The sequence below is a fragment of the Arachis ipaensis genome, chromosome B7, assembly GCF_059453495.1.
Source record: "Arachis ipaensis isolate K30076 ecotype BB chromosome B7, ASM5945349v1, whole genome shotgun sequence".
In the NCBI taxonomy this organism is placed as follows: domain Eukaryota; kingdom Viridiplantae; phylum Streptophyta; class Magnoliopsida; order Fabales; family Fabaceae; genus Arachis; species Arachis ipaensis.
The window spans coordinates 287,160-311,091 of record NC_142442.1 but is presented as its reverse complement, the minus strand read 5'-3'; the positions used below and the strand labels follow the sequence as shown (position 1 = coordinate 311,091).

Sequence of the window (23,932 nt, the reverse complement as noted above, 5' to 3'; positions counted from 1 at the left end):
AATGACTTATCGAAAAGCAGAAAAGTCATATATTTCTACTTCTTAAAAAAGTTACAAATTAATTTTTCGGCAAGTTAAAAACTTTTTTTAAAATTGTACCAAATACGTAGATTATGACTTTTTATAATCTAAAAGTAAAAAAAAAAATAGCTTGTGCTACTTTTCAAACGGACTCTTAGAGGAGCATGCTCGACAAAAACACCACGAGTATAAGGTTCTTTGCTGTTGGTGTGGTAACTTGTTTGAGACGAAAAAGAACCTGACTCTTCATCTCAGAGAGGTATTTTTCATTTTTTCATTATTTTCTTTTCTTTCTTTTTTACCATGATCGAGTGTTTTATTTTCTGTCTTTCTTTCCTGTAGTGCTTTCACTCTCAAGACTAGGGGTGTACATGTTCGAAGGCCCGACCCGGTTCCGAACACTTTAGGGACTAATTTGGTGTGATTTCATCGGGTTTAGGGTCGGATACGGGTCTCAAAAATAGACCCGGTCATTATTTTGGGTCGGGTCCGGATCATAGCTCGGGTCACCCGAAGTCGGCCCGGTGGCCCAGTTATCATACACAATTAATATTTTGTGTTATTAGTGATGGATCATGACTATTCTTATGTGGAATTTAAGTATTGTAAACCTTAATATTTTGTGTTATTAGTCATTATAAGACTATAAGTTAATATTTTATGTTTAGAATGCATAAGACTTTAGACTAATACATAAGATTGTGTTATTTGTATTGATTTAAATATTTGGTATTATTAGACAATATTAGTATTGATTGTGGTTATGCTTTAATTTTGAAGAAGGGTTGGTTCTTGTTATATTTTTTTAAGTGAATTTTACCATGTTAACTAATGGTTGGAGTCTTGGAAATTTGGATATTTTTACATGCTAATTTACAATAAGGTATTAACGTAATGTAATGTTAACGGCCCGGTTTTCACCCGCTATAATTGTGGCCCGAAAGGATATTGGTTTCATCGGGTCTAAGGTCGGATTCGGGTCTAATAAATAGACCCGATGTATATTTCGGGTCGGATTTGGATCTTTCATCCGGCCCACATGCACCCCTACTGAAGGCAAACACAAAAAGCAGTAGGACAACTACAAAGGAGTCAAGTCTTTGGAAACATACAGGTTAGTTATCAAGAAGGGGTTATCAAAAAGGGTGCCTTGTAGGAAATATCTTCTGTAATTCAAGCTTCTTGTACTAGAAATATTAAGTTTAGCCTCTGCCATTTGGGGCTAATTTTCGTTCGGTTCATACTTCAAATCCGTCCACTATACTATATTTTAGTTTTTCTTTGTACTTTTAACTTTCTTAAGACCATTAGTATCTGAAATTTGTTCGATCCAATTAACTTGGCTCCGGCTGAAGGTCACCTATTATAAGATAAAGTTTTTCAAGAGACAGTTTTCATGCATGGATATAGAGTTTAAAAATATATTCTTAAGAATTATATTTCTAGTAATATTATTATAATTGAACATATTATATCCAAATATTATAAAAAAATTACTTGCTTCATCTTGTAAATTGTTGAACATTGTTTTGAAATTTTCGAGAATGAACTATAAACATTTGTCCTATAATTCAAATTATAAAAAAAAATGATAATTGAAGATACAACAATAAATGTAGATACTACCAATCTTTATTCTCTTGATACAAGAGTATCAAATAGACAAATACTGATCTATGATCTATCAAATAATTCATTTTTGGAAATTACATTTTTAGACATAAAACAAATAAGAAAATATTATATTCTTATAAACAATTCTTAGAACTGAAAATCTTATTTGATAAGGAAAATGTTATATAAACCTATTTCTAATATAGGACATAAAAAGGGATCAAAAAAATAAGTAAAAGAAAAAACGTAGAGAAAAAATTGCAGGAGCTACTTTTAATATAAATAAATAATAATTTAAAAAGGAAACAAAAGATGTATATTTGTTTTCTATGCACTTAGTGTGTCTGCCAATCACGGAAAATAAAAAGAAATATATAGTTCCAAACTAATAAGGATAGATGACATGACAGGTCGCATATTTACTTCTAGGTGAAAACTCAGGTGCAGCCGACTTCACATGAAGTTGATACTGAGAGCCGTTAAATGATTTGACTGATTTGACTAAATTTTCATCTAACGGCTCTCAGGTATCAACTTCACGTGAAGTCGACTTCACCTGAGTTTTTACCTTACTTCTAACATAATATTAGTCCGCAGAGATTATAATAAGACATACACAATGAACATCATTGATGGCCTTTGACTTGTTATAACTTATAAGTAAAAAAAAAAAAAACAAACCTCAATCCACAACTGGGTGAAAGTAACCTAATCTAGGGACCAATCGACCAATTTCATTAAAGGGTGGAAAAATCAGCGGTATTCCTCCCCAACAACTTAGAGCGTATATGCAGTTTTCAGGTTATAACCTTCTCCAATAACTTGGTGAAACAAAGTGCATTTGCATCTACTCCACCAGTGTTGTGTTTGTGTGTCACATTTTTTCAGATTCAATCGTCAGTTTTTGCTTACCAGCTCAACAACCTTTATACAGAAAATTGGCAATCTCAAAATCAGACCAGATGCCACAAACTAGGATCCTCTCCCTCCCCTTTGCCTCTTCTCTTCCAATGCAGCAGCCTCATTTAGCATATCCGTGGCATCCTTCTGCATGTCCAACTTTGCAAGGGCGACAGATTGCATATAGAAAGCCGTGGGCCAGTCTGGATAAACGCACTGTGCTTGCATTGCATCTCGGAGTGCAGGGTCTGGCTGATCACATAAAAGATAGCACAGACTGCGCCGTGCAAATACAGTTGGGGAGACCATCGTTCCCACATCAATAAACTGCACAAAAGCATATCTGAATAACTAACATGCTCACAGTAAATCTGCAATCGTTTACAATGTCAAACATGGTCTGGATTGTACCTGGGAATAGTTATCAATGGCTGTCTTAAAATCCTTGTCACGAAATGCACAGTCTCCACGCTTCCTTGCCTCCAGCATGTCTCTCATCTGTTGGGTCCACTCTTGGAATGACAACTGTACAAATCCAAATCCGAACATTATATAGCATAGTATCCAACCAAAAGTAGTAAATTTTAAAGCAACTGCACCTATAGTTACCTCATTGGTTCCCTCATCGTCTCTGTAGTGTGTCGCAACCAAGATCTGATGGATTGCAGTTAGATCCATTCTAGAACAAGCTTCTCCCATTGCAGAAAGAGGCCGTTGTGGGGTTGATGGAGCTTCCTCTTGTTTTGGAATGCCAAGCATAATGTGAGAATGAACCTGAAGCAACAGAATGGTAATCAAATAGATGCATTATGTATCCCTTCCATACAACATTTAACAGGGATGTGTTTCCACATCAAGAAAGAGAAGATATATGCACTGTAATATCTCAATAACCATTCTCCCTGGAAACATGAAAGACACTTATTTGACCCCATCCATCAAACAACACATATATTTTAGCTTGGGACTTGCACTATCATACTGCTCAAATTTAAATATTTTGCAGGGAATTCTCAAAACCAAAGTTAAAATGTATAGATGGACACCAAATTTAACCAAATGACAATATAAAGGCTAAAGCCTTCAATGTATAGGCACAGAAATCATCTATCTTGCATGCAGTGGCTTTAGATTCTTCATTTTACACATAGTTCAAAGTGCAAACTTCAAAAGTGATACTGACCTTATTAAAGTCAGTTGCAAGCAAAGACACTTAACATATAGTATTGTCTCAGTCTCAGCCTTCATAACTTTTAAGTTTGGAATCATAACTAAATTACAGGGTCATACAAATTCAAATGAATGTCATGACAAGAGTTTTTTTTTTTAGATTAATTTTAAGGTGAACAATCTCCAGTTGAATAATTGGTGAATAAGAATAAATTTTACATCTTTGTAGTCACAATGCTTGAAATTTGGTTTTTAAGAAAAAGATATATAATGAAAATATGTTCATCAACAGTCTACAAGATGAACAAATAAACCCTCTATCATATATTAATCATCTTTGTTAGCACTACAAAATATATGACAACAAGATCTATTCCATAGATATAAACATATTACTAAATTTGTCACTTTGTCTTCTGATTCATGAACTTCATTTGATACTATTGAACAAGCTTTTGTTGTTCTGAGTATAAAGTTTTGTAGGTACTTGAATCAACATATATAATATCAGGCTTCAACATTAATAAGTAACTTGACACTTTATTCCTTTCAATTAGTATAAATAAGTCAACAGTAAATTAAAAAATTTTCTTTCAGCATTTAAAAGTAATAAACTAACAATAATTATGGAACAGTTTACTTATCATGTCAATGAAGCCTGTTCATATAATTCAGGCATAAGCATTGAGCCAATGCAGATTACTAATGCTTTGCTAGGTACTTCTCACAAGAAGTCAGCTAGAACCATTACCAATAACTAGGACTGTTTGGAAACTTAAACACATGTATACAACCTATAATATAACAATGTGGAGATGATTTTGACCTAAATAAACCCTAATCAAAGTCAAAATGAACTTAAGCAAATCATCCAGACTTGACTGCAATTTTCAAAGAGAACAATTTGGAATATTACCAGCAAACCAGCTGAATTAGTGAATTACCAAAATGGATATAATTCAAGCATAATGAGCCAAGGGTCTACAACAACATAGATGCAGTTTGGCAATGAGAAATTTTATGGAACAAAGTAGTTGTAGATGTTAGTCAACTACTACATTATATACTCTAATAGGATATCAAAGAAGCAAATATTTAATTATTTAATATTGGGAGTCAATTAATTTGAATATTAGAAATTAAGAAACATTAACATCCAAAATAAAGGCTTATGTAGGTCATAGTGGGATATTAAATAGGGCTGTTCCGGCAACAAATTTTGAAACTCTGGGTTAGTTAATAATAGTTTTTTTCTGACATTCTCAGCCAAAGAAGGATACATACATCAGGTTTTGTATGCAGTGGAGCAAGTGTTGTAACCAAATCCTTTGTATCAGGTCGCTCCCTAGGTTCATATTGCAAACATTTAGAGGCAAGATTAACAACTACATTTGCCTCTTCTATAGAAAACTTCCCCTCCAAATGTGAATCCATCAAAAGCATGTTGTTTTTACCCTGTATCATATCTAGTGCCTGCAATAACGTTTGATATAAAAAGTAACTGAGATGATCTAAGGAAAAGAACAAAATAATATTCAACTCAGATATTTGCAACTTCCAATATCATTTAACTATCAAAGTATGTAAAAGAATTTAATTCATCAAATTGACATGGATACAAAATCATATTTCAGGGATAAAATATGATAATATCAATAGCATAATGGTTGCGCATCAAAAGATACAACATTACTATATCTAGATGAACCACTTTTAAACAACAATAGGTAAGATCCACAGGAAAAACACAAAAAGGAAAAACTGAAATATCTTAACTAAAATATGTAGGCATTGACAGCTTTTAATGATGTGTGAAACATATAATAAAAATAACTGACAACAGTCCACTCACTACTACTGAAAGGTGGTGAAAATGGAAAGTCGATTCGGGGCGCATGTGCCCTTTCATGTGGAATTTGTAATTGGTTATGTAGTCTACGTTTACTGGCTAAGCATGCCTAATAAAGAGAAAGATGCATACAGAAACTACAAAATTTTGTTTCTTGTTGCAAATACAAATTTTCATTGCAATACATGTATTAATTCCATCAAAATTTTGTAATCAAATCCATCGGGAACCAGTATTATACCCAAGTATGTTCAGAGAAAACCAGTAGATATTTATTTTATGCAGAAAAGTAGAAAACAGATTTTAGGCAGAGGCTGTTAGTTTTGACTTTTAAGACAGTAAATAACAAACTAGTTTGTGAAAGGAAAGAGCAGGTAAAACAGAAAAGCACATACTTGACTTGGAGGGATGTGCTTGCCGCTAAGCAGATCTAGAAGAACGGTCCCAAAGCTGTAAATGACACTTTCAGGGGTGACCCTTCCTGAAGATAATGGGAGACAGTAAGAGTGGAAGGAAGAATAAGAAGTGAGAGACAAAGATAATGATGTAACTTTGTTTTACCATTTCTTAAATATTCAGGAGGAGTGTAAGCAAGATTTGTGCTATAACTTTTTCCATCCCTGCTGTTCTTGATCAAACCAAAACAGGAGAGACGGGGATCACCTTCCTGAAGGAATGATTTGATTGATGAGTAATTATGAGAATGAATAAGCAAAGCAGGTGGAAGAGAAGGGGGGGGGGGGGAGTTAGATACCTCGTCGAAAAGAACACGGTAAGCATTCAAATCATGGTACAAGGGGCGGCCCTCGGAGCTGCAATAATTCAAAGCTTGGGCGATATAATGGGCGACTCTCAAGCGCATGGCCCACTCAATCGTCTGATTCTCCCCTGAGAGTCGAAAAAACAACAAGTACAAGCTGAGACTTGAAAGTTGAAAAGGAAACGAATTCGAATTGAATTACATACAGTGGAAGAGGTGCTTTGCCAGGGTGTCGTTGGGCATGTACTGGGCCACGAGAAGGCGGTGGTCAGCGTCGCAGCAGTAGCCGATGAGATTGGCCAGGCGGGGGTGCCGGAGGTTGCCGACGCCGGAGGCCTCTTCCACGAACTGCTTGGGATCGGGCCAGGCGGCCTTCGGGAACTTCTTGACGGCAATCCAGTGGTCGCGGAGGCGCCCCTTGTAAACGAGGTTAGGGGGCTTGTCCCCGCTCTCCGACACTATGAATTCGGAGCTGAAATTGTCGGTGGCGGCCTTCAGCTCCGCCAGCGAGAACTCCGAGAAGGAGAGCCACCAGCTGTCAGGAGCAGCGGGTGCCACTGTGGCTGGGACTGCGACTGCGAGGGACTCCTTCTGGTGGTTGCGGAGGTAGGGGGCCTGATCCTTGTGGTTTTCCTTCTCCTTCTCTTTCTCCTTCTCCTTCTTGTCAGGGTGAGGGTGAGTGTCTCCTCCCTCTCTCACTCTCAGCATCAACGATGACTGGCAGCAACCCATCTTTCCTGATTTATTCTCTATGCGATCTCTCTAAGCTCAGCTGGCTCTACCATGCATAACCCCCAAGATTCATTCATTTGCTTCTCTATCTTAACTTAATCTTCCTTCTTTCCTTCCCCTTTCATTTTTTTTTATATTTATTTTTCTTTAAAAGAAAAGACGGGGAAGAATTGTTCATTTCCTTTCTTCCCTGTTACCGCTCCTAGTTACTAATCACTGTAGACCTGGGTGATCGCTTAGTTGAACTTCCAACTTTTACTCTCATGCACTACTAATTCAAACACCCTTCAATGTATTTTCCACCAACATTAACCAATTCGCTTTACCTTATCCCTAAATTGAACCACCTTCCATTTCCTGCTTTCACCTTCTAATTCTATATCCAATCTCTCTATTACTAAATTTACTATCTCATGCAACTTATTGATCTTTAACTTATTATTTTAACTTCATTCATATTTACATAAAAGTCAAAAGTTCCAAAAAGACTAATAAAAAGACTTACTTTGGTAATTATTGTTATTATTATTTGTTCCACGCTATTAGATATTATGTTATGTTATTAGTACCAGATATTATATAGCGAACTACGAAAATTTTAAACATAAACACTAACTTTAAAAATACTAACTATGGATTAAGGTTATTATTTCATTTTGTCACTAATCTACTTAACAGAATACTTACTCATGTAATTAATCGTTATTATAGCAATATCATATTTAGGATCTAGCTGACATTGTATTAAATTAGTCTCTCGGTAAACTATACTAACTATTGAGTAGAGCCATTAAATAAGTCTGTCTGATCTATTTAATTTGGCAAAATATATTATTTTTAGCACAAAAAATTTTAAATAGTTAAATAAATAATATTTTGTTAGTTGATTATTCAAATTTTTGAATTGAATCATATAAATATTGGTTAAAAAATATTTTTTAATAAAAAGTAAACAAATAATTCATTTAGTTTAAAGACTATCTTATTTAATCTGTTATTTTTTTGAGTTAATCAAATTCAGTCTATTTAACTCAAAATTTAAATAGACTTAATTTTAGAAATAAAATTTATTTATTTAAACGGATAAATGAATTAATATAATAGAATTAACCTATTTTAACACCTTTTTTATTAAATAATATATATTTATAAAATTTAATTCATTAAAAAATCAATTACGTTACTCAAATATATCAACAGAATTATTTGATTTTTTTTATAACGATTCAAGTAAAAATTAATTTTGGGGTTTGGGGGTCTAACAAAAATTTGTATTCTCAAATACATAACCGCATGTATAAATATTTTGTTAACTAAACAGATCAAATTGAGTATATTCAAAATACATAATTAAGTTGATTTTCCGGTAAAAATATAGTAACCAAAACAAGTGACTCGATAAATACATAATTAGGGGTTTTTTTTTTTTTGGTGACACATAATTATGGTTTTAGGAAAGAAAAAATATTTATTAGTAGTATTTAGATAGAAATTTAACAATTTAGTAATATAAATTGAGAAATAAATTTTTTCTCCTTTTTTTAACATTTGAGAGAATAAAGTGTGATCTTTCACTTTTAATTCTATAAGTGGGACAAAAAATAAAGAGAAGTGAGAGAGCAATAAAGAATGAAATTAAATACTAAACACCATCTAATTTTTTTTTTACTGAAGAGAATCCACTTCCCATAAATTGTGTCTTAACATAAATAATGTAATAGTATAATCGAAGAAACATCGTAATCTTAATAGGAGTAAAGAGCTAAAATTAACCATAAAAAGTTTTAACCGTGATTTGAGTATAAAAAATTAAAACTAATTTATATTTATCACAATACACAAATGAAAGTTTTATTGAAAAAAGAAACAAACCCAAAATAAATAAATAAAACAACAATTCACCTTTCAATTAAAATTTTAAAAATTGTAACTCCAAACTCATTAACTGCACACATGATTAGATTAAAAAAAGAAATAGGGATCTAGAATTTAAAAAAAAATGAAAAATAAAAAAGTTTGAATGAACTTATCACCATTACCATGATTCACTCATATAACATCAGTGTTAGCTCTTCAATGAAATTGTTAACTACCAAGCTTAGATAAAAGGTTTCATACATTTTAAATTTTGTTATTTGTTATTTGGAGAGATTCTTCAATGTTCCTTGGAGGTCTCTCTCCGTCCCTTGGAGATATGCACCACTGCCACTAACATCCCTCCGACGGCAGCTTCTGAAGCACCTCCACTTCGTACTCGTTGGCAAACTGCACGAATTCAAATAAAATTCATATCCAAATCCAATTCCAGATTTCTAGCATTGCTTCAATAAACAAATTTCCACCCGCTCTACCCTCTATTTTCGACGCATCGATCCCTTTGGCCTTTGCAGAAATGGCAGAACCATGGTCATAGAACGACTCACCAGTTCGTATTAATAGTAAAACAGCGTATAATTTTAGGAAAAGTATAGGTAACCAACAAGATTTTTGAACAATGTGTAAACAATATGAATTAATAGAGTTAAAAGGGTAAATTTAATTAGTAGCATTAAATTAGAGTGTAGTATATTTTCATTTGATTGGTGGTTGTTCATATTGTTCAAAATTTTCATTGTTCCCCTAGCACTCCTCATAATTTTATTAATGCATTGTGTATTCCTTGGAAGTAAGGATTCTAATTACATGTCTTTTGAAAAATATTTTGTAAAATTATTTGATTATGCTTAATATTTGAAAATTGGCATTTTAAGTAAACTTTAATAAATGAATTTTATAAATATTAGAAAGAAATAATTTCTTATACGTGTCGTTGATTCATGTAATGCATACGTATTTGTTAAATAGATTTTTTAGTTTAATTACTAAGATGTAAGATATAAATATTTAACAATAATTCATAAAGTACAAACAGAAAAAATAAAACCAAACTGAAATTCTTTTTTTATAATTCGAATTAATGCATGTACAAGATGTACTTGCAAATTCCACTCATTCAAGGGCTAATAAAATTCCGTAGTTTATCAACGACGGATGAAACATCTCTCATGATGTCAATAATTGAGTTAAATTTTAATTTGATCTTTGAAATTTAGTTCGATATTTAATTTAATTTTTATAATTTTTAATTAGAATTTTTAATTTTATAATAGTGACTTGCGATTATTTTTGTGATCATTTCTGTTATCAAAATGTTAATCATTTTACCATCACAATCATTATTATTTTTTTTATATACAAACTTTACTGTGACTCTTTTTACTATCAACTAACAACAATAAAAACATTCGATTTTTTTTTTGAAAAAAAAAACAGAGACGTAAAGAGACAAATCGACAATATGAACGATGTTAATGTTGTTGCAGTTTGCAGCGGGCCTTTGTATTGAAGGGAAGAGGGACCGAAACGATATCATTTCAAGGCGATATCGTGAGTGGAGGTTTTCAAACATCGGTGAAAGAGTAGAGAAATAAGGATTTGAATGTCATTCTTCCGAGGCTCACAACTCCGACCAAGTTTGGAAAAAGAGAGGTGCTGCAAGATCCGAAGGCCACTTGCCTCTCTTTTTGTTGTTGTTGCTATTAGAATATAATTAGGATCAATTAGTATTATTTAGTATATCTGAATATTTATTATAAGAGATTACGTATTTATTATTACGATTCTCTTAGTACCTATAAATACCCTTTTATATTGTATCATTTCAGACAACTTGAATAGACAACTTCAATATACTCAATAATACACAAATTCTTTCTCCAGTTTAGCCTCTTATTTCTAACATGGTATCAGAGCCATGATATCCTCCTTGAAGAGGATAGGTTATTTTTCTTGCGGTGAAATTACCATAGTTTTTGCATTTTTTTCTATGCCATTCTTCTTTTCCTTTTGTCACTCCTTTGATGCTTTTTTACCTCACCGACTAGCCTATTTTCTCTGTCTTGTGTTTTTTTCGATTCGAATGATCAAACACCATTGTCATTTGCTACTTACCTATTCTCATGAAGAAATCATATGGTTTTCGCTCTCTTTCGCTAGTTTCGTCTGCATTCTCTCGTGGCAGTTCCGTCTACGTTCTCTCGTGGCAGTTCCATCTGCGTTCTCTCGTGGCAGTTACGTCTGCATTTCTTGTGTGTTTCCTTGTGGCAATTCCGTCTGCATTTCTTTCTAACAGTTCCGTCTGCACTTCCTTCAGATAGCGGCAGTGTTTCTTTCTGGCAGTTCCGTCTGCGCTTCCTTCAGACAATCGACAGTTCCGTCGTGCTTCTTTCAAACTAGCGGCACTTCCGTCTGCACCCGTTTTATCAATTTATGCAGTTTTTTTCTCTTTATTTCATTGTTTTAAATAAGTTTCAAACTCAAGTTGTCACTTGAGTTTGAGGGGGATGTTAGAATATAATTAGGATCAATTAGTATTATTTAGTATATTTGAATATTTATTATAGGAAATTACGTCTTTATTATTACGATTCTCTTAGTACCAATAAATACTCTTTTATATTCAATCATTCCAGACAACTTGAATACACTCAATAATACACAAATTCTTTCTCCAATTTAGTCTCTTATTTCTAACCGTTGCTATCAGAAACCACCATAAATTACATATGTTTAGGGTGTGATAGGTTTGGAGTTGTTGGTGGTATATAGTTTAGGAAAGAGGGGGAGTCAGTAGTTTGGAAAAAAATGCGGTGGGGCTGGTGAGTGTGGTTGATGTGTTGAGACTGATGGAAATTGTTGGTTTCATATGAAGGTGATCTAGCAAAACTTTGACTGCCGCTCTCAATTATCTCTAAAAAGATGACAATAGATGATCAATTTGAGAATTTTGAGACTTTATTTAGGGATTTATTTTAATTGCAGGGTTAGATTGAGTCATGTAATACTTTTTCTACATCATATAATCATTGCCAAGCACACTTAACATTAAATAAGCCATATAAAAAATTGTGTCAAATAAATATACCATATTAATATTTTAGTAGCGAATATAAGCACAAAGATAACTAAGAGTCACTATTGCAAATTTAAAAATTTGAATTGAGACTAACGAAATTATAAAAATTAAATTGAGTATCGAATTAAATTTCTATTTAATTAGTCAATATTCATTCTAATCAAAATATTGAATCATAACTTTAAACTAGCAAACCATGATTATTTTCCCATGCCTTCACTAGTAAATATGCAAAACAAATAAATGCTTTCAAGCTAACCCCTAAAATAAACTTCATTACATTTTAATGGTTAATATCAAGTTTTTAAATAAAAAATTTGATAAAGTTTAATCACTTTTAAATAAAAATTATAAATTTCAGAGGCGATATAAATTACAAAATTATTAGTCTACAATTTTTTACTGTTTAAATAATCTCTCTCTTAACTTATAAGAGGGCATATAATGACGTAATATTTTGGCTTTGTATTTTTTAAAATTCTGAAATTTGAAATAAAAAAAAATATAAATTTCGAAAATAAAACTGTGTGCTGGAAAAGTTTGGTTCGGTGCGGCCGTGCGGGCCGTGAGGCCTATACGGCTGCAGCTCAGAGGGTGGATTGGGTGTTTGTTTTGATACTATCCATGGTGCTCCTCACTTGTCAGTGCCCAGTCATTGGCATTAAGGATCCCGCGAATGAACTTTCCAGTGCCTTCTCCTTCTGATGCTCTTTTTCTCCCCCTTCTTGTTGTAATCATCGGTCTGCAGCTGCAATCCATTCTCAAAGTCATCGTCGACCATGAAGGCTACCCACTTCCAGAGCGCTGCTCTCTATCATGGCCTCTCCACGTCCACAACCAGAAGAACCTCAATGCCCATCCGCAGACCTGCCCTCTCTTGCGCCTCCCGCATATCTGCTACCCCCTCTCCGTTCATAACCCTCTGCGCCAAACCCGCTTCCCCCATTCAATTCACTTCTCCTCATGATCATGATGATGACGTTCCTGTTCCTGCTCTCCTCACAAATCCGAATTCAGATAACTCCTCTCTGTAAGACCCTATTCTTCTCTGCTATTGCAACAGACAACTCAATAACTAATTAATTTTTTGTCCATCTTGCTGACAGTCGATCTCCCGAGAGTGGAAACACACACTCACACTCCGACGTCAGACGCGAGATTCTGCTGCTAACTTTGCCTGCCCTTGCCGGACAGGCAATTGATCCCATGGCACAGTTGATGGAAACAGCTTACGTCGGTCGACTCGGTTAGCACCTAATCTACTGCCTCTGTTCAATTCTAAACCCACTTCTTTGATTTCGCCATCAACTTCTAAATTCTAATTGTCTCTTGTTCGTTATTTTTAGGCACTGTGGAATTGGCTTCCGCTGGTGTTTCCATGACCATTTTTAACATCATATCAAAGCTTTTCAATATTCCCCTTCTAAGTGTTGCTACATCTTTTGTTGCTGAGGACATAGCCAAAACTGCTGCCGAAGAATATCTTTCGGGTGAATTTTATGTCCACAGTTAACTTCTTCATAGCTCTTATATGTTGCTTGCTATCATTTTTCATTGTCAACTCATGCCATGAATGAATTTCCCTGCAGAGCACAGTGGTATACAAAATATTGGCAATGGTAAATCCTTCGAAAGAGGCAATCGAAAAAAGCAATTTTCCTCTGTCTCCACTGCTTTGCTATTAGCACTTGGGATTGGAATTTTTGAGGCTTTAGCTCTGTTTCTTGGATCCGGAATACTTCTAAATTTAATTGGTGTATCAACAGTATGTTTTCCCTTGACCACTCCTTAGTCCTTCCTTGTAATTGATGTTGTATTTCACTCGTCCCTTGTAGCACTTAATAAATTATGGGGTACTTTTAGATGTGAATAATCTTGATGAAAATTCTATTGTTTCATTTTCCCTTCATAGTTCAAGAACTGTAATCCTCTACTCAATAATACTTGAATATATTCTTTACAACAGGAAAATCCAATACACAATCTGGCAATACAATTTCTCTCTCTAAGATCAGTTGGAGCTCCTGCTGTTGTACTTTCTTTGGCTTTACAAGGCATTTTCCGTGGGTTTAAGGATACAAAAACTCCTGTTCTATGCCTAGGCAAGTTCTTGGTTTAAATTCTGTTTCTTTGCTACATTCATCTTTTGAATGGTTTTTATATTATTTTCTTTATTTATTTTTATATATTTTGTATGGGCTTTGACACCTTGCTCTGCTATCTAGTGCTTCAAAATTAATGTTTTCTTATCCCTTTGAATGGTTCATGAATAAATTTTTATTATTAATTTATTACTGAAAATAAATTGTTAATCATTGCAGCCATACTATGCATTGTAATAATATGCTTCAACATTTTCTTAGCCTTTTGAAGGCCATTCTTGTAGCCATCATTCTTTAGAACATGAGTGATTTGGATTTCCTAACAAGCTCGCGTAAATAATTTCTAAATATATTGCATATTGCAAACTCATATCATGTGGTTTAAGGAGTGCTAACAAAAAATGCCTTTCTGTTGGGGAGTTCAAAGGAAATGTTGGTACCTACCTGCAAATGACTAAACGTTTGACAAGACAATATGAGGAAGGCCCCTCCATTTAATCATATTGGAATATGTTTATATTGATGACAGAACTTGAATATAAAATAATGCATTAAGTTTATGAATTTGAAGAAGCTTTCTCATGTGCAGGTTTTGAGCAGTGCTACGTACTTGTTTAGTTTTGTTATTGTAAATTTTGAATTTTTTTTTGTATCTAACTTATACCAATACTCAAAGAAGGAAATATAATGCTCATAGTATTTGGACACTCGTGACTGTTCCTGGGAAATGAAGATTAGCTTCATGTTATAAATCTTCTCTTAAAGTTGTTATATTTTAATTATTTATCATTTATATTATATACCTGTGCATGCTAATTTATTTATCTAATTGCAGGTATTGGTAATCTTTCAGCTGTATTTTTATTTCCATTACTCATGTATTTTTTTCAGTTGGGAATAGCTGGTGCCGCCATTTCCACTGTTCTCTCTCAGTATGTATTTTGAAAGTTTTTTTTTTCTTCCTTCATTTATTTATTATCCGATTTAATCATAATTACAATGAAATTTTTATTTCTCAGATATATTGGGACTTTGTTGATGATTTGGTTTCTGAACAAGCGAGTTGAATTACTTCCCCCAAGGATGGAAAACTTACAATTTGGCAATTATTTTAAATCTGGTGAGAATTTGTCCCTTCCTTATGTTTTCAATTTATAGCTTGTGAAAACCTGAGCACATTTACCTCATCTTCCAAAATGGTTTTTCTCCCTAAAAAATTAGATAAAAAGGAGTGGACAACAGTTGGATGCTAAATGTGATCTCAAGAACTATTTTCATTGAGAATTCTAAATAGAAGTGGTCACTTGCTAGTTTTTTTCCTGTCGTTTGCTCATATTTTTTTTTTTAAAAAAATTTAAAGATACTATGATGAATGAAATTGGTTTTTGATTTGTTCACTTTTTCTTGCAATGGTTCTTGGCATTTGTAAATATTGTCAATGTCAATGAATAAGATTGTTTTTTTTTTCTTCTGTATATTGCATTACCTCTTTCCTTTGATAGTAAAACAAGTATTTATATCTGCAGATTATCTCTTTTTCTCTTTTTCCCTTTTACTGTGCATTTTAGATTTAGTTCTATGTAGTTACTTCATTTATGTATCTGAGCTGCTGCTATAGGTGGTTTCCTTATTGGAAGAACACTTGCTGTTCTTACAACCATGACACTGGGGACATCTATGGCTGCTCGTCAAGGTCCAGTAGCTATGGCTGCACATCAAATATGTATGCAAGTGTGGTTGGCTGTGTCCCTTCTTACAGACTCATTGGCTGCATCTGCACAGGTAGTGAATCATCCCTTTTTTTTAATTGGTGGGGCTTTTATATTTCTTTCAATTTGTAATAAAACTAGGATGTCTATCAATGAAACAACTCAAGCCAAAAAGGTAGACTACGAGGACTAACATAAAACTAATTTTGTATAACCTCTCTCTCTCTCTCTCTCTCTCTCTCTCTCTCTCTCTCTCAAAATAAATAAATAAATAGATAAAGGACTCACACTGCTATTTTTTTAATTTATACAGGCCCTTATTGCAAGTTCTCTATCCAGAAATGAATACAAAATTGTGAAGCAAATTACTAATTTTGTATTAATGGTAAGGTTTATTTATTTATTTATCTTGAGGGAAATACCATTCAATCATTTGTATCCTCAGAATTCATATAAGTTATTCCTTAGTTTTGTGAAGTTGTTTGACTCGATGATGTCTTTCCAGATAGGAATGCTCACAGGTATATGCTTGATGGTAATTCTTGGTGCCTCTTTTCGATCTTTGGCAACAATTTTTACCCAAGATTCTGAAGTGTTGCAGGTTGTCAGGACTGGGGTGTTGGTATGTATGATTTATTACTACTAGTGTTTGCTTCTCTACCTAAACTATTAGCTTACATTGTCTTTTGTGATTGCTGCCAGTTTGTTAGTGCTTCTCAACCTTTTAATGCTCTGGCATATATTTTTGACGGTCTCCACTATGGTGTATCTGATTTTCCATATGCTGGTTTCTCCATGGTGAGTTGTTTGCTTGTCAAAAATTGCAATGTTTCTGTTTGGTTTATATGTTTGAGTTAACATTCGTGCAAATTGCTTCATAGATGGTTGTGGCAGCAATATCCTCAACCTTTTTGGTATTTGCCCCTTCACATTTTGGCCTTCATGGGGTATGGATGGGATTGGCTCTCTTCATGGCACTCAGAATGGTAGCTGGCTTTGTCAGGTAAACTTGGAATTACTGCACAAGTATGCTCACTTTTACATGTGTATGGAGTGTAAAAGTAACTTTCCACATCATTGAATCATTCTATATTGAAGAAGATTCTCACAAAATTGACTACTATGGACAAATTATACATTGATCTAGAATTGTTTAATACCTGTGTAAGTATGTAAGATCTTACAGAAGTCTAAATGGTCATTCTTATGTATCTTGGATAAGAGTGTTTTTCTCACATCTTGTGTTCTAATTCGGTAATATGGTCTTTAAGTACAAGAATGCATGATTTGTGGAATTCTGTGCTAGTACTATGTTTAATGTAACTTGCTGGGATGTCAATATGTCATGTTTGAAACTTGTGTCTATGATTCACAACGCTTGCATTGATTATTATTTCTTCAAGTGAAATTGTTTAACCAATTGTTAAATCATTGATTATTATATCTTTTTAATAGATTTTCTGATGCTACGTAGGAAAGCACCTATAATGCGTTCCCTTTTGGCTGAACCTTTTATGTTTTTACATTTTCAGAGTACTATCAAAGAATGGTCCTTGGTGGTTTCTGCACAGGGATTTTCAAATTGCTTAGGTCAGTTTATATTTGTACAATTCTTAACATGTATATACTTTGAGAGTGATTTATGCTTCTGATACGTTTAATCTCTCTATCTCTCTCTCTCTCTCGTGGTGAGAAAAGCTATTATTCATTATTTCATTTAATGAAATTTTGATATTTGAAAAGCAAGTGTTGGAAATTTGATACTTAGTTGACCTTTCTTCACTATGTAATCCTTCTATTGACCTCACATTGGGATAAGGCCTAGTTAGCTGTTATTATTTCTTCTCAATTTTGAAAGTTGAAGATGCGATTATATTATTGAAAATGATATTAGTTGTAGTTTTTAATCTGTTTGTCGACACTAGTAGCTTGGTGTCCTAATTCACATTATTGTTACAAAGGGTAAAAAGTTCATGAATGACATGATTATGGTAGCGTTCAAATTCATGGAGTTAATCTTTGTGTTTTGAGTATAATGGAATTGTATTAATCAAACACGAAGAACTGCTTGAATAATTTCTAAATTGTATATGATGATTAATTTTATGCTATTCTAAGTTCCTAATCTTGTAACTAAATTCTGCAGAAGCTGCCCCAGAATGTGAATACAGATGAAGCACTGGAAATGAAAAATTTCAGGATGAGTCTCTGCATCAAACACTATGTTTAGAAGTTTACTCACTTAGTATTTGGAATTTCCGTTCTAATTGTGCAGAAAATAGAACTACTCAGAAGCACTTTTGTAGGTTGTTGCATTGAATTCAGAGAGAAATTAGTATAGTTACATGAGAGTTATCTGTAAAGGAAATCCTCCAAACCCCTCACGCTCATTTAGAAATCGCATTGCAGCATATTGGTCAAGTATATACACAGAAGCGGAGCAACCTCCATTTTATGGTCAGTCTTGGAAAATATCATTTGTAGAAGGGTCCAAAGACTTCTTGAACGTTGCGGTGTGCTTGTGAGTTCATTCCACCTAGGCAATAATTCATTTTTTGACAAACAAAAGAAACAATAATGGTAACAGCTACGTGTTTCTAAGTGTAATTAAATTAAAACTGAGTAGGGAAAAGATGCATGGTGCACGATGTTCTCTTCACTCGAAATGAGTAGGTGGACAGGACTGATACTGTTGAATTTGTTGTGAAACGGACTTCTGAGACGCACCACAATTACTCGATCAGTCCAAAATTGCACTCAAATTGGTTCGCAGCATGTTAGTTACCAGTATCCTTTACATGGTCAATTGACCTTGAGGATGTAAAGAGACAAGGTTAGGTCCTAGTTCCCAATAATGAATCTCTCATTGTGGAGTAAATATATCCTTGAACGAGAAAGCAGAACAAAATTGTTCATGGGAGAAGGCAAGGCTTCAACCATGTCCAAAAGAATAGTAATGGAATGTGACTTTTATTACAAAAACCACCATTGAGGCGAAAATTATTTGAATGTATATAATTGATATGGGAAATATTATACCAAATGAGCGAGGTGAAAGTTAATCTAGTCGAGGTTGGCAATGACCGCGTGGACAACCTCCTGGGTGGTGCTGACTCCACCGAGATCTTTAGTCATGTACTTACCCTCAGAAATGACACGCTTGACAGCCGTCTCAAGACGATCTGCGAAGGAAGGGAACCGAAGATGCCTCAACATCATGGCTGAGGAGAGAAGCAGAGCAACTGGATTGGCCTCCTTCTGCTCCACCAGCTTCTCATTCCCCACATTTCCTGCGGATGCGCCTTGCTCAAACACAGCATGATCGCCCCCAACATTGCCTGATATCATCAAACACATCAATAAACATAACATAGCAAGGGGAAGCTGATAAGACAATTGATTACCTCCAGGCATGACACCAGTACCTCCGGCGATGCCAGCTGCCGTATTTGCCACAAGATTGCCGTAAAGATTGGGAGTGACCTGCAAACACATTGTTCATGTCATTATTTTGGGGCGGGAACGAGAAGCGGAGAGAGTTACCAGTTACCATAACGTCGAATCGCTCCGGCTTGGAGACCAGTTGCATGCAGCAATTGTCGACGATGATCTCGTTGTACTTGATGCTGGGATATTTGGTTGCAACCTGGCGGCAAGATTCTAAGAAGAGGCCATCGGCAAGTTTCATGATGTTGGCTTTGTGGACGGCCGTCACTGTCTTTCTGTTATTCAGGTACGCATACTCAAATGCATATTTTGCGATTCGTTCGGAGCAGAATTTGGTCATCACCTGAAGTCAAGTTGCTGGAATAAATTATTAAACTGAAAATGAAATAATGGTGAACAAGACTATTGACTAGTGAGAAATGAACCTTGAGGCTCTCAACGACGCCCGGGACGACCTCGTGCTCGAGGCCGGAGTACTCGCCCTCGGTGTTCTCTCGGATGACAACGATGTCGACGTTGTGGTGGCGGGTGGGCAAGCCGGGGAGGTTGAAGCAGTTGACGAGGGAGGCGTAGAGATCAAGCTCCTTCCTGAGCTGGACGTTGAGGGAGCTGACTCCGCCTCCCACGGGGGTCTTGAGTCCGCCCTTGAGGCACACCTTGTTCTTCCTGATCGACTCCAACACCTCCTCCGGCACGCGCTTCATGTCCCCGTGCACCTCGTACCTCTCGAAGTACACGGGCGCGTGCATCGCCTCCATCACCTGCTCCACCGCCCTCGTCACAAGAGGCCCTATTCCGTCCCCCGGTATCAGCGTCACTCCTCTCGGCGCTCCGTCCCCTGGCCGCGGCATGTACGTCACGCTCCGCCCGCTTCCAATGGCGTGCTTTACCATCCCCTTCAGCGTCATGGAACCCGCTGCTATGCTTCTTCCACCCATGCCTGCCTCCTATTCTGATCCGATCCGATCCGATCGAATCTGTGTATTTTTCAGTTCAGACTGACTTCACAGGACGAGAGGAAGACCCGAATTTCCATGCCGCGAGGTATTCACGATAAAGACAACACAGGCCAACCCCTTTAACAATTTGCACTGATGCCCCTCATCTTTTCACTATTCATTATTTACACAAGTTGGGAAGGAAATACCATAATCAATGGGTAAAGATCACAACTATGTGAGAACTGAGAACTCATGACTCATGAGTGAGATGAAAGTAGAAACACACTACAGTAATAATGCTAACATTATCTAGCATCGCGACAAGTACGAAATGGTTACAAGCAAAAACAAGTGCAGCCTTATTCCGTTAAATTTAAAGAAAAATATTATTTACACAATAATATCAATTATTAAAATTAATCATTAGTAAAAAAAATTAATTATTATATAGTTATGTATAAATATATATAATTTAATTTATTTTTAATATATATTCTATCCAATAGTTGATTTTATTGTTTTTTAATTTTTATAAATTGAGTGTGTTATTTCTAGACATAGAAGATGATTATAAATAAACCGAAAGGTCAGATCTAGAAAACCACTAATCGAACTCTTCGATTTAAGTTTTTTAAATTTTATTTTTTTTTCACAAAATCTACTTATAATTTTAGGTTTGGATTTTCTGAATTTTTTTTTTACAAAACTTACCTACCAATTTGTTTTCTCTTTAAAATAAAAAAAATTACCCAGTACAAATTGAAGACTCAATTTTATTTTTCCCAAAATTAAATTCATTTTGTTACAAATTGGACATTCGATCTTTTCATGCTAGCCAAATCTAAGCTTTAGATTTACAATTTAGAATTTAAAAAAAAAAATCTCTATATTAATAAGAAACACACTATTAATCTATAGTTGAGCACAACTCATTCTCTATTACTAAAAAAATAGCCTGATTTTATACCTAAATTTTATATTTTTTTACCATTAAAAATAATTTACTTCAATTAAGAACTTATAAATGCCAAAAGGATAAATAAAAAACTAAAAAGTAAAAAATAAATAGTTGACAGGTTTGGTTGAACAGACAAGCCTAATTAGCTAACCATATTCAGTAAGATCTGATCAGATTGAGTAAAATTTAACCGGACTTAATTTTTTTGGAGAAAATTTGTGTATTTACGACGAATAAATGGATTAATCTAGTTTGATGGCACGAGTAGTGGTTAAGTTGTTAGTTAGAATGATTCTTATTTCGATATAAAAGAAAAGAATTAGGGTAGTAGTAGTAGGGAAAGAGATCACGGGCAAAGTGTGTGTGGCACTAGCAGCCGCAGGTTTAGGGTAATCAAAGAATGGTAGGTGTAAATTTGACAAAGAACAGTTACTGGGTTTTGAGGCATGGCAAAAGCATTCCCAACGAACAGGGTCTCATTGTTTCCTCCATGGTTTGATCCCATTCATTCATTCATTCTTTATACCATATATGTTGACTTGTCCTGTTTTACTCATTGATTCTTCTCATCGCAGGAAAACGGTACGCGCCCTGAATTCCAATTGGCTACCGAGGGAATTGAACAAGCACACGTAGCTGCAAAACTTTTCCAACAGGTTGGTAGGTCTACAGTAGTATCCTGCCATTCAATTTCATTTTTATCATTGCTTTATTATTTGATCCGATTCTATTTCGAAAATTCCACACTACCCCATATGCATCAAGTTACAACTATTCTAAGTCTAATTCATGTGGACAGGAGCTGGAAGCAAATAATATACCACTTGCCAATGTACGCATTTGCTATTCTCCATTTTCAAGAACAAAACACACGGCTCAAGTTGTTGCAGCTGCGCTCAATCTTCCTTTTGAAGGCCCACAGTGCAAGGTTAGTCACTCAGGTCCAATTTTTTATTCTCTTTCACCTACATCTGTTTTGATTTATCAGTTGACACTTGAAGTCCATTTTGAAGTCCATTTTAATGTGCAGATGGTGGAAGATCTCCGTGAGCGCTATTTTGGTCCTTCATTTGAACTTCTTTCACATGATAAGGTAAGTGAGATGTTTAACGGAACTTTTATATGCTCTGCTGAACACTCCGTACCACCATAGTAAAATTGCCAATTGAAGAAAATTTGTTCTATACTCTGCATCATGTTTCATCATTAGTATATACATATAGATGAAATATTCAGAACATGTCACGCAGCACCACCGTTTAGATATTCTGGTGCGCCAAAGCAACTCATTGATTACTGTTTCCATCATCAACAGTATGCAGAGATTTGGAAAATGGATGAAAAGGATCCACTTGTTGGGCAAGAAGGAGGAGAAAGTGTCAAGGATGTTGCCTGTAGACTTACAAGAGCGGTGACAATTATGGAATCAGAATATGAAGGGTAATGATTCTTATCTTAATCTTCATTAGGAAGTCTTACACTATTCATGAAATTTGTAGCGCATATAATATAAGTTCAACAACAAATCTATTGGATCCCTGAGCATATTCCCTAGTTGCTGCCAAAAGACTTAAGACACACTTTGAAATGCCAATACACTGTCCTAATTGTGATCTAAATGGACAGTTACAAACTAATACTTTGCTTCTCGAGAATTGTATATAGATGTGTTGTCCTCCTCCGTATTCTATCAGCTTTTACGTTTTCTTGCCATATCCTGCAGTTGTGCCATTTTGGTTGTGAGCCACGGGGATCCCCTGCAAATCTTGCAGACAATTCTGCTTGAATCTATACAACAACAGGAACACCCTAACAAGGACTTAGCATCAATTCTAAGTGCAGTTCAAGTAGCATCAATCTTATCCCAGCACCGTAAATATGCTCTGGTAACCGGAGAGCTCAGGCGAGTCGTTTGATAGGTTTGAAGTATAGGAGGAAGACATTACACTATTTTGGCTCAGGCTCAATTTAATCCCCCTATTGTTGCTAAAAGTTAAAAAACACTTATCTCCAAAGTCTAGACTAGTTAGTGATAGTAGACCTTGCAGAAAATAATGGGTTCGATTTTATTTACTTAGTTTTTAATATATGCATTACTTTTGTATTTTTTTTTATACATTTATTTTTAGTATTTAAAGCGGTGACTGGTGAGTAAATAGTCAAATTCGTCTTTAAAAGATTATTCATTGTTCAAATTGGTTTTCCAAAGATGTTTTAACCAAATTCGTTTTTCAAAAATTTTAAGTTAGTCACATTAATTCTTGTTATTTTTATTGCTTATGGTTTCAAAATTTGCTAATGCGGCATATTAAATGATATCATATTGATCACAAGACACACTTAGCAATTCTAATTGTTGCCAAGTTGATAAATTTATCCAATTAAATCAAATCAGTCCCAAATTAGAGAGATTTTGAGGAATTGAAATCTTTTAATTTTGTGTTAATTTCATCTAATTTTATAAATTTGTCATGCTAGCCATTAATTAGGATTGAAAGACTAATGTGATTAATTTAAAATTTTTGAAATACAAATTTGATTAAAAATTTTGTTTGAAAATTAATTTAAAGAACAAATATCTTTTATTCTTAAAGTGATTGATAAAAAAATAAAAGATAAAACATACAGATTTATATTATTAAATCATCGTTATAATATATTATTATTCGCCTTAATTTTGTGCGTAAGTCATGAATGACTATTATTCTAGTACAAATCACTTTTAATGCTAGCTAAAATACAATTTTTCTTATGAAATTAAAAAAATATTTATTA

General features: G+C 34.5%; 4 protein-coding genes across 6 annotated transcripts; 2 read left to right on the top strand and 2 right to left on the bottom strand.

The window, feature by feature from the left end:
- Positions 1 to 1,896: 1,896 nt before the first annotated feature.
- LOC107609116 (serine/threonine-protein kinase BSK1-like) lies at positions 1,897 to 7,461 on the bottom strand. Of its 3 annotated transcripts, none has more exons than XR_015892177.1 (9): positions 6,521 to 7,461; positions 6,309 to 6,442; positions 6,116 to 6,221; positions 5,950 to 6,035; positions 4,990 to 5,178; positions 3,145 to 3,309; positions 2,947 to 3,060; positions 2,204 to 2,862; positions 1,897 to 2,104 (listed from the first exon to the last, which is right to left on the bottom strand). XR_015892177.1 is itself a non-coding variant. In XM_088493478.1 (8 exons), the coding sequence occupies exons 1-8, from the start codon at positions 7,044 to 7,046 to the stop codon at positions 2,608 to 2,610; spliced, it is 1,575 nt and encodes a 524-aa protein (XP_088349604.1). In that variant the 5' UTR covers positions 7,047 to 7,461; the 3' UTR covers positions 1,897 to 2,607. The 3 variants fall into 3 exon arrangements, 1 of the variants encoding a protein (XP_088349604.1); XR_015892176.1 differs by having other exon boundaries at positions 1,897 to 2,060; positions 2,209 to 2,862; XM_088493478.1 differs by having other exon boundaries at positions 1,897 to 2,862.
- Positions 7,462 to 12,525: 5,064 nt separating this feature from the next.
- LOC107608875 (MATE efflux family protein) lies at positions 12,526 to 18,272 on the top strand. Its single transcript, XM_016310639.3, has 14 exons — positions 12,526 to 13,030; positions 13,107 to 13,246; positions 13,347 to 13,490; positions 13,590 to 13,765; positions 13,967 to 14,102; positions 14,938 to 15,034; positions 15,122 to 15,222; positions 15,721 to 15,884; positions 16,125 to 16,196; positions 16,317 to 16,433; positions 16,514 to 16,609; positions 16,693 to 16,814; positions 17,344 to 17,401; positions 17,958 to 18,272. Exons 1-13 carry the CDS (start codon positions 12,780 to 12,782, stop codon positions 17,399 to 17,401), a joined length of 1,674 nt encoding a protein of 557 aa, XP_016166125.1. The 5' UTR covers positions 12,526 to 12,779; the 3' UTR covers positions 17,958 to 18,272.
- Positions 18,273 to 18,677: 405 nt separating this feature from the next.
- LOC107608876 (isocitrate dehydrogenase [NAD] regulatory subunit 1, mitochondrial) lies at positions 18,678 to 20,542 on the bottom strand. Its single transcript, XM_016310640.3, has 4 exons — positions 19,684 to 20,542; positions 19,362 to 19,601; positions 19,216 to 19,294; positions 18,678 to 19,149 (listed from the first exon to the last, which is right to left on the bottom strand). The coding sequence occupies exons 1-4, from the start codon at positions 20,194 to 20,196 to the stop codon at positions 18,875 to 18,877; spliced, it is 1,107 nt and encodes a 368-aa protein (XP_016166126.1). The 5' UTR covers positions 20,197 to 20,542; the 3' UTR covers positions 18,678 to 18,874.
- A 749-nt stretch (positions 20,543 to 21,291) lies between these two features.
- Positions 21,292 to 23,334, top strand: LOC107608000 (Phosphoglycerate mutase family protein). Its single transcript, XM_016309893.3, has 6 exons — positions 21,292 to 21,650; positions 21,733 to 21,813; positions 21,957 to 22,085; positions 22,188 to 22,250; positions 22,473 to 22,597; positions 22,881 to 23,334. The coding sequence occupies exons 1-6, from the start codon at positions 21,558 to 21,560 to the stop codon at positions 23,071 to 23,073; spliced, it is 684 nt and encodes a 227-aa protein (XP_016165379.1). The 5' UTR covers positions 21,292 to 21,557; the 3' UTR covers positions 23,074 to 23,334.
- Positions 23,335 to 23,932: the final 598 nt, after the last annotated feature.

Coding starts and splice junctions, on each gene's coding strand:
- LOC107608875 (XM_016310639.3), top strand. CDS start 12,780: ATGAAGGCTACCCACTTCCAGAGCGCTGCTCTCTATCATGGCCTCTCC. Junction 13,247..13,346: donor AGCTTACGTCGGTCGACTCG/GTTAGCACCTAA, acceptor CGTTATTTTTAG/GCACTGTGGAATTGGCTTCC. Junction 13,491..13,589: donor TGCCGAAGAATATCTTTCGG/GTGAATTTTATG, acceptor ATTTCCCTGCAG/AGCACAGTGGTATACAAAAT.
- LOC107608876 (XM_016310640.3), bottom strand. CDS start 20,196: ATGGGTGGAAGAAGCATAGCAGCGGGTTCCATGACGCTGAAGGGGATG. Junction 19,602..19,683: donor GCGTCGTTGAGAGCCTCAAG/GTTCATTTCTCA, acceptor ACTTGACTTCAG/GTGATGACCAAATTCTGCTC. Junction 19,295..19,361: donor CGGAGCGATTCGACGTTATG/GTAACTGGTAAC, acceptor ATGTGTTTGCAG/GTCACTCCCAATCTTTACGG.
- LOC107608000 (XM_016309893.3), top strand. CDS start 21,558: ATGGTAGGTGTAAATTTGACAAAGAACAGTTACTGGGTTTTGAGGCAT. Junction 22,251..22,472: donor AACTTCTTTCACATGATAAG/GTAAGTGAGATG, acceptor CATCATCAACAG/TATGCAGAGATTTGGAAAAT. Junction 22,598..22,880: donor ATGGAATCAGAATATGAAGG/GTAATGATTCTT, acceptor CATATCCTGCAG/TTGTGCCATTTTGGTTGTGA.
- LOC107609116 (XM_088493478.1), bottom strand. CDS start 7,046: ATGGGTTGCTGCCAGTCATCGTTGATGCTGAGAGTGAGAGAGGGAGGA. Junction 6,036..6,115: donor TCCTGAATATTTAAGAAATG/GTAAAACAAAGT, acceptor CATTATCTTCAG/GAAGGGTCACCCCTGAAAGT. Junction 3,310..4,989: donor CACTGCATACAAAACCTGAT/GTATGTATCCTT, acceptor CTGTTGCTTCAG/GTTCATTCTCACATTATGCT.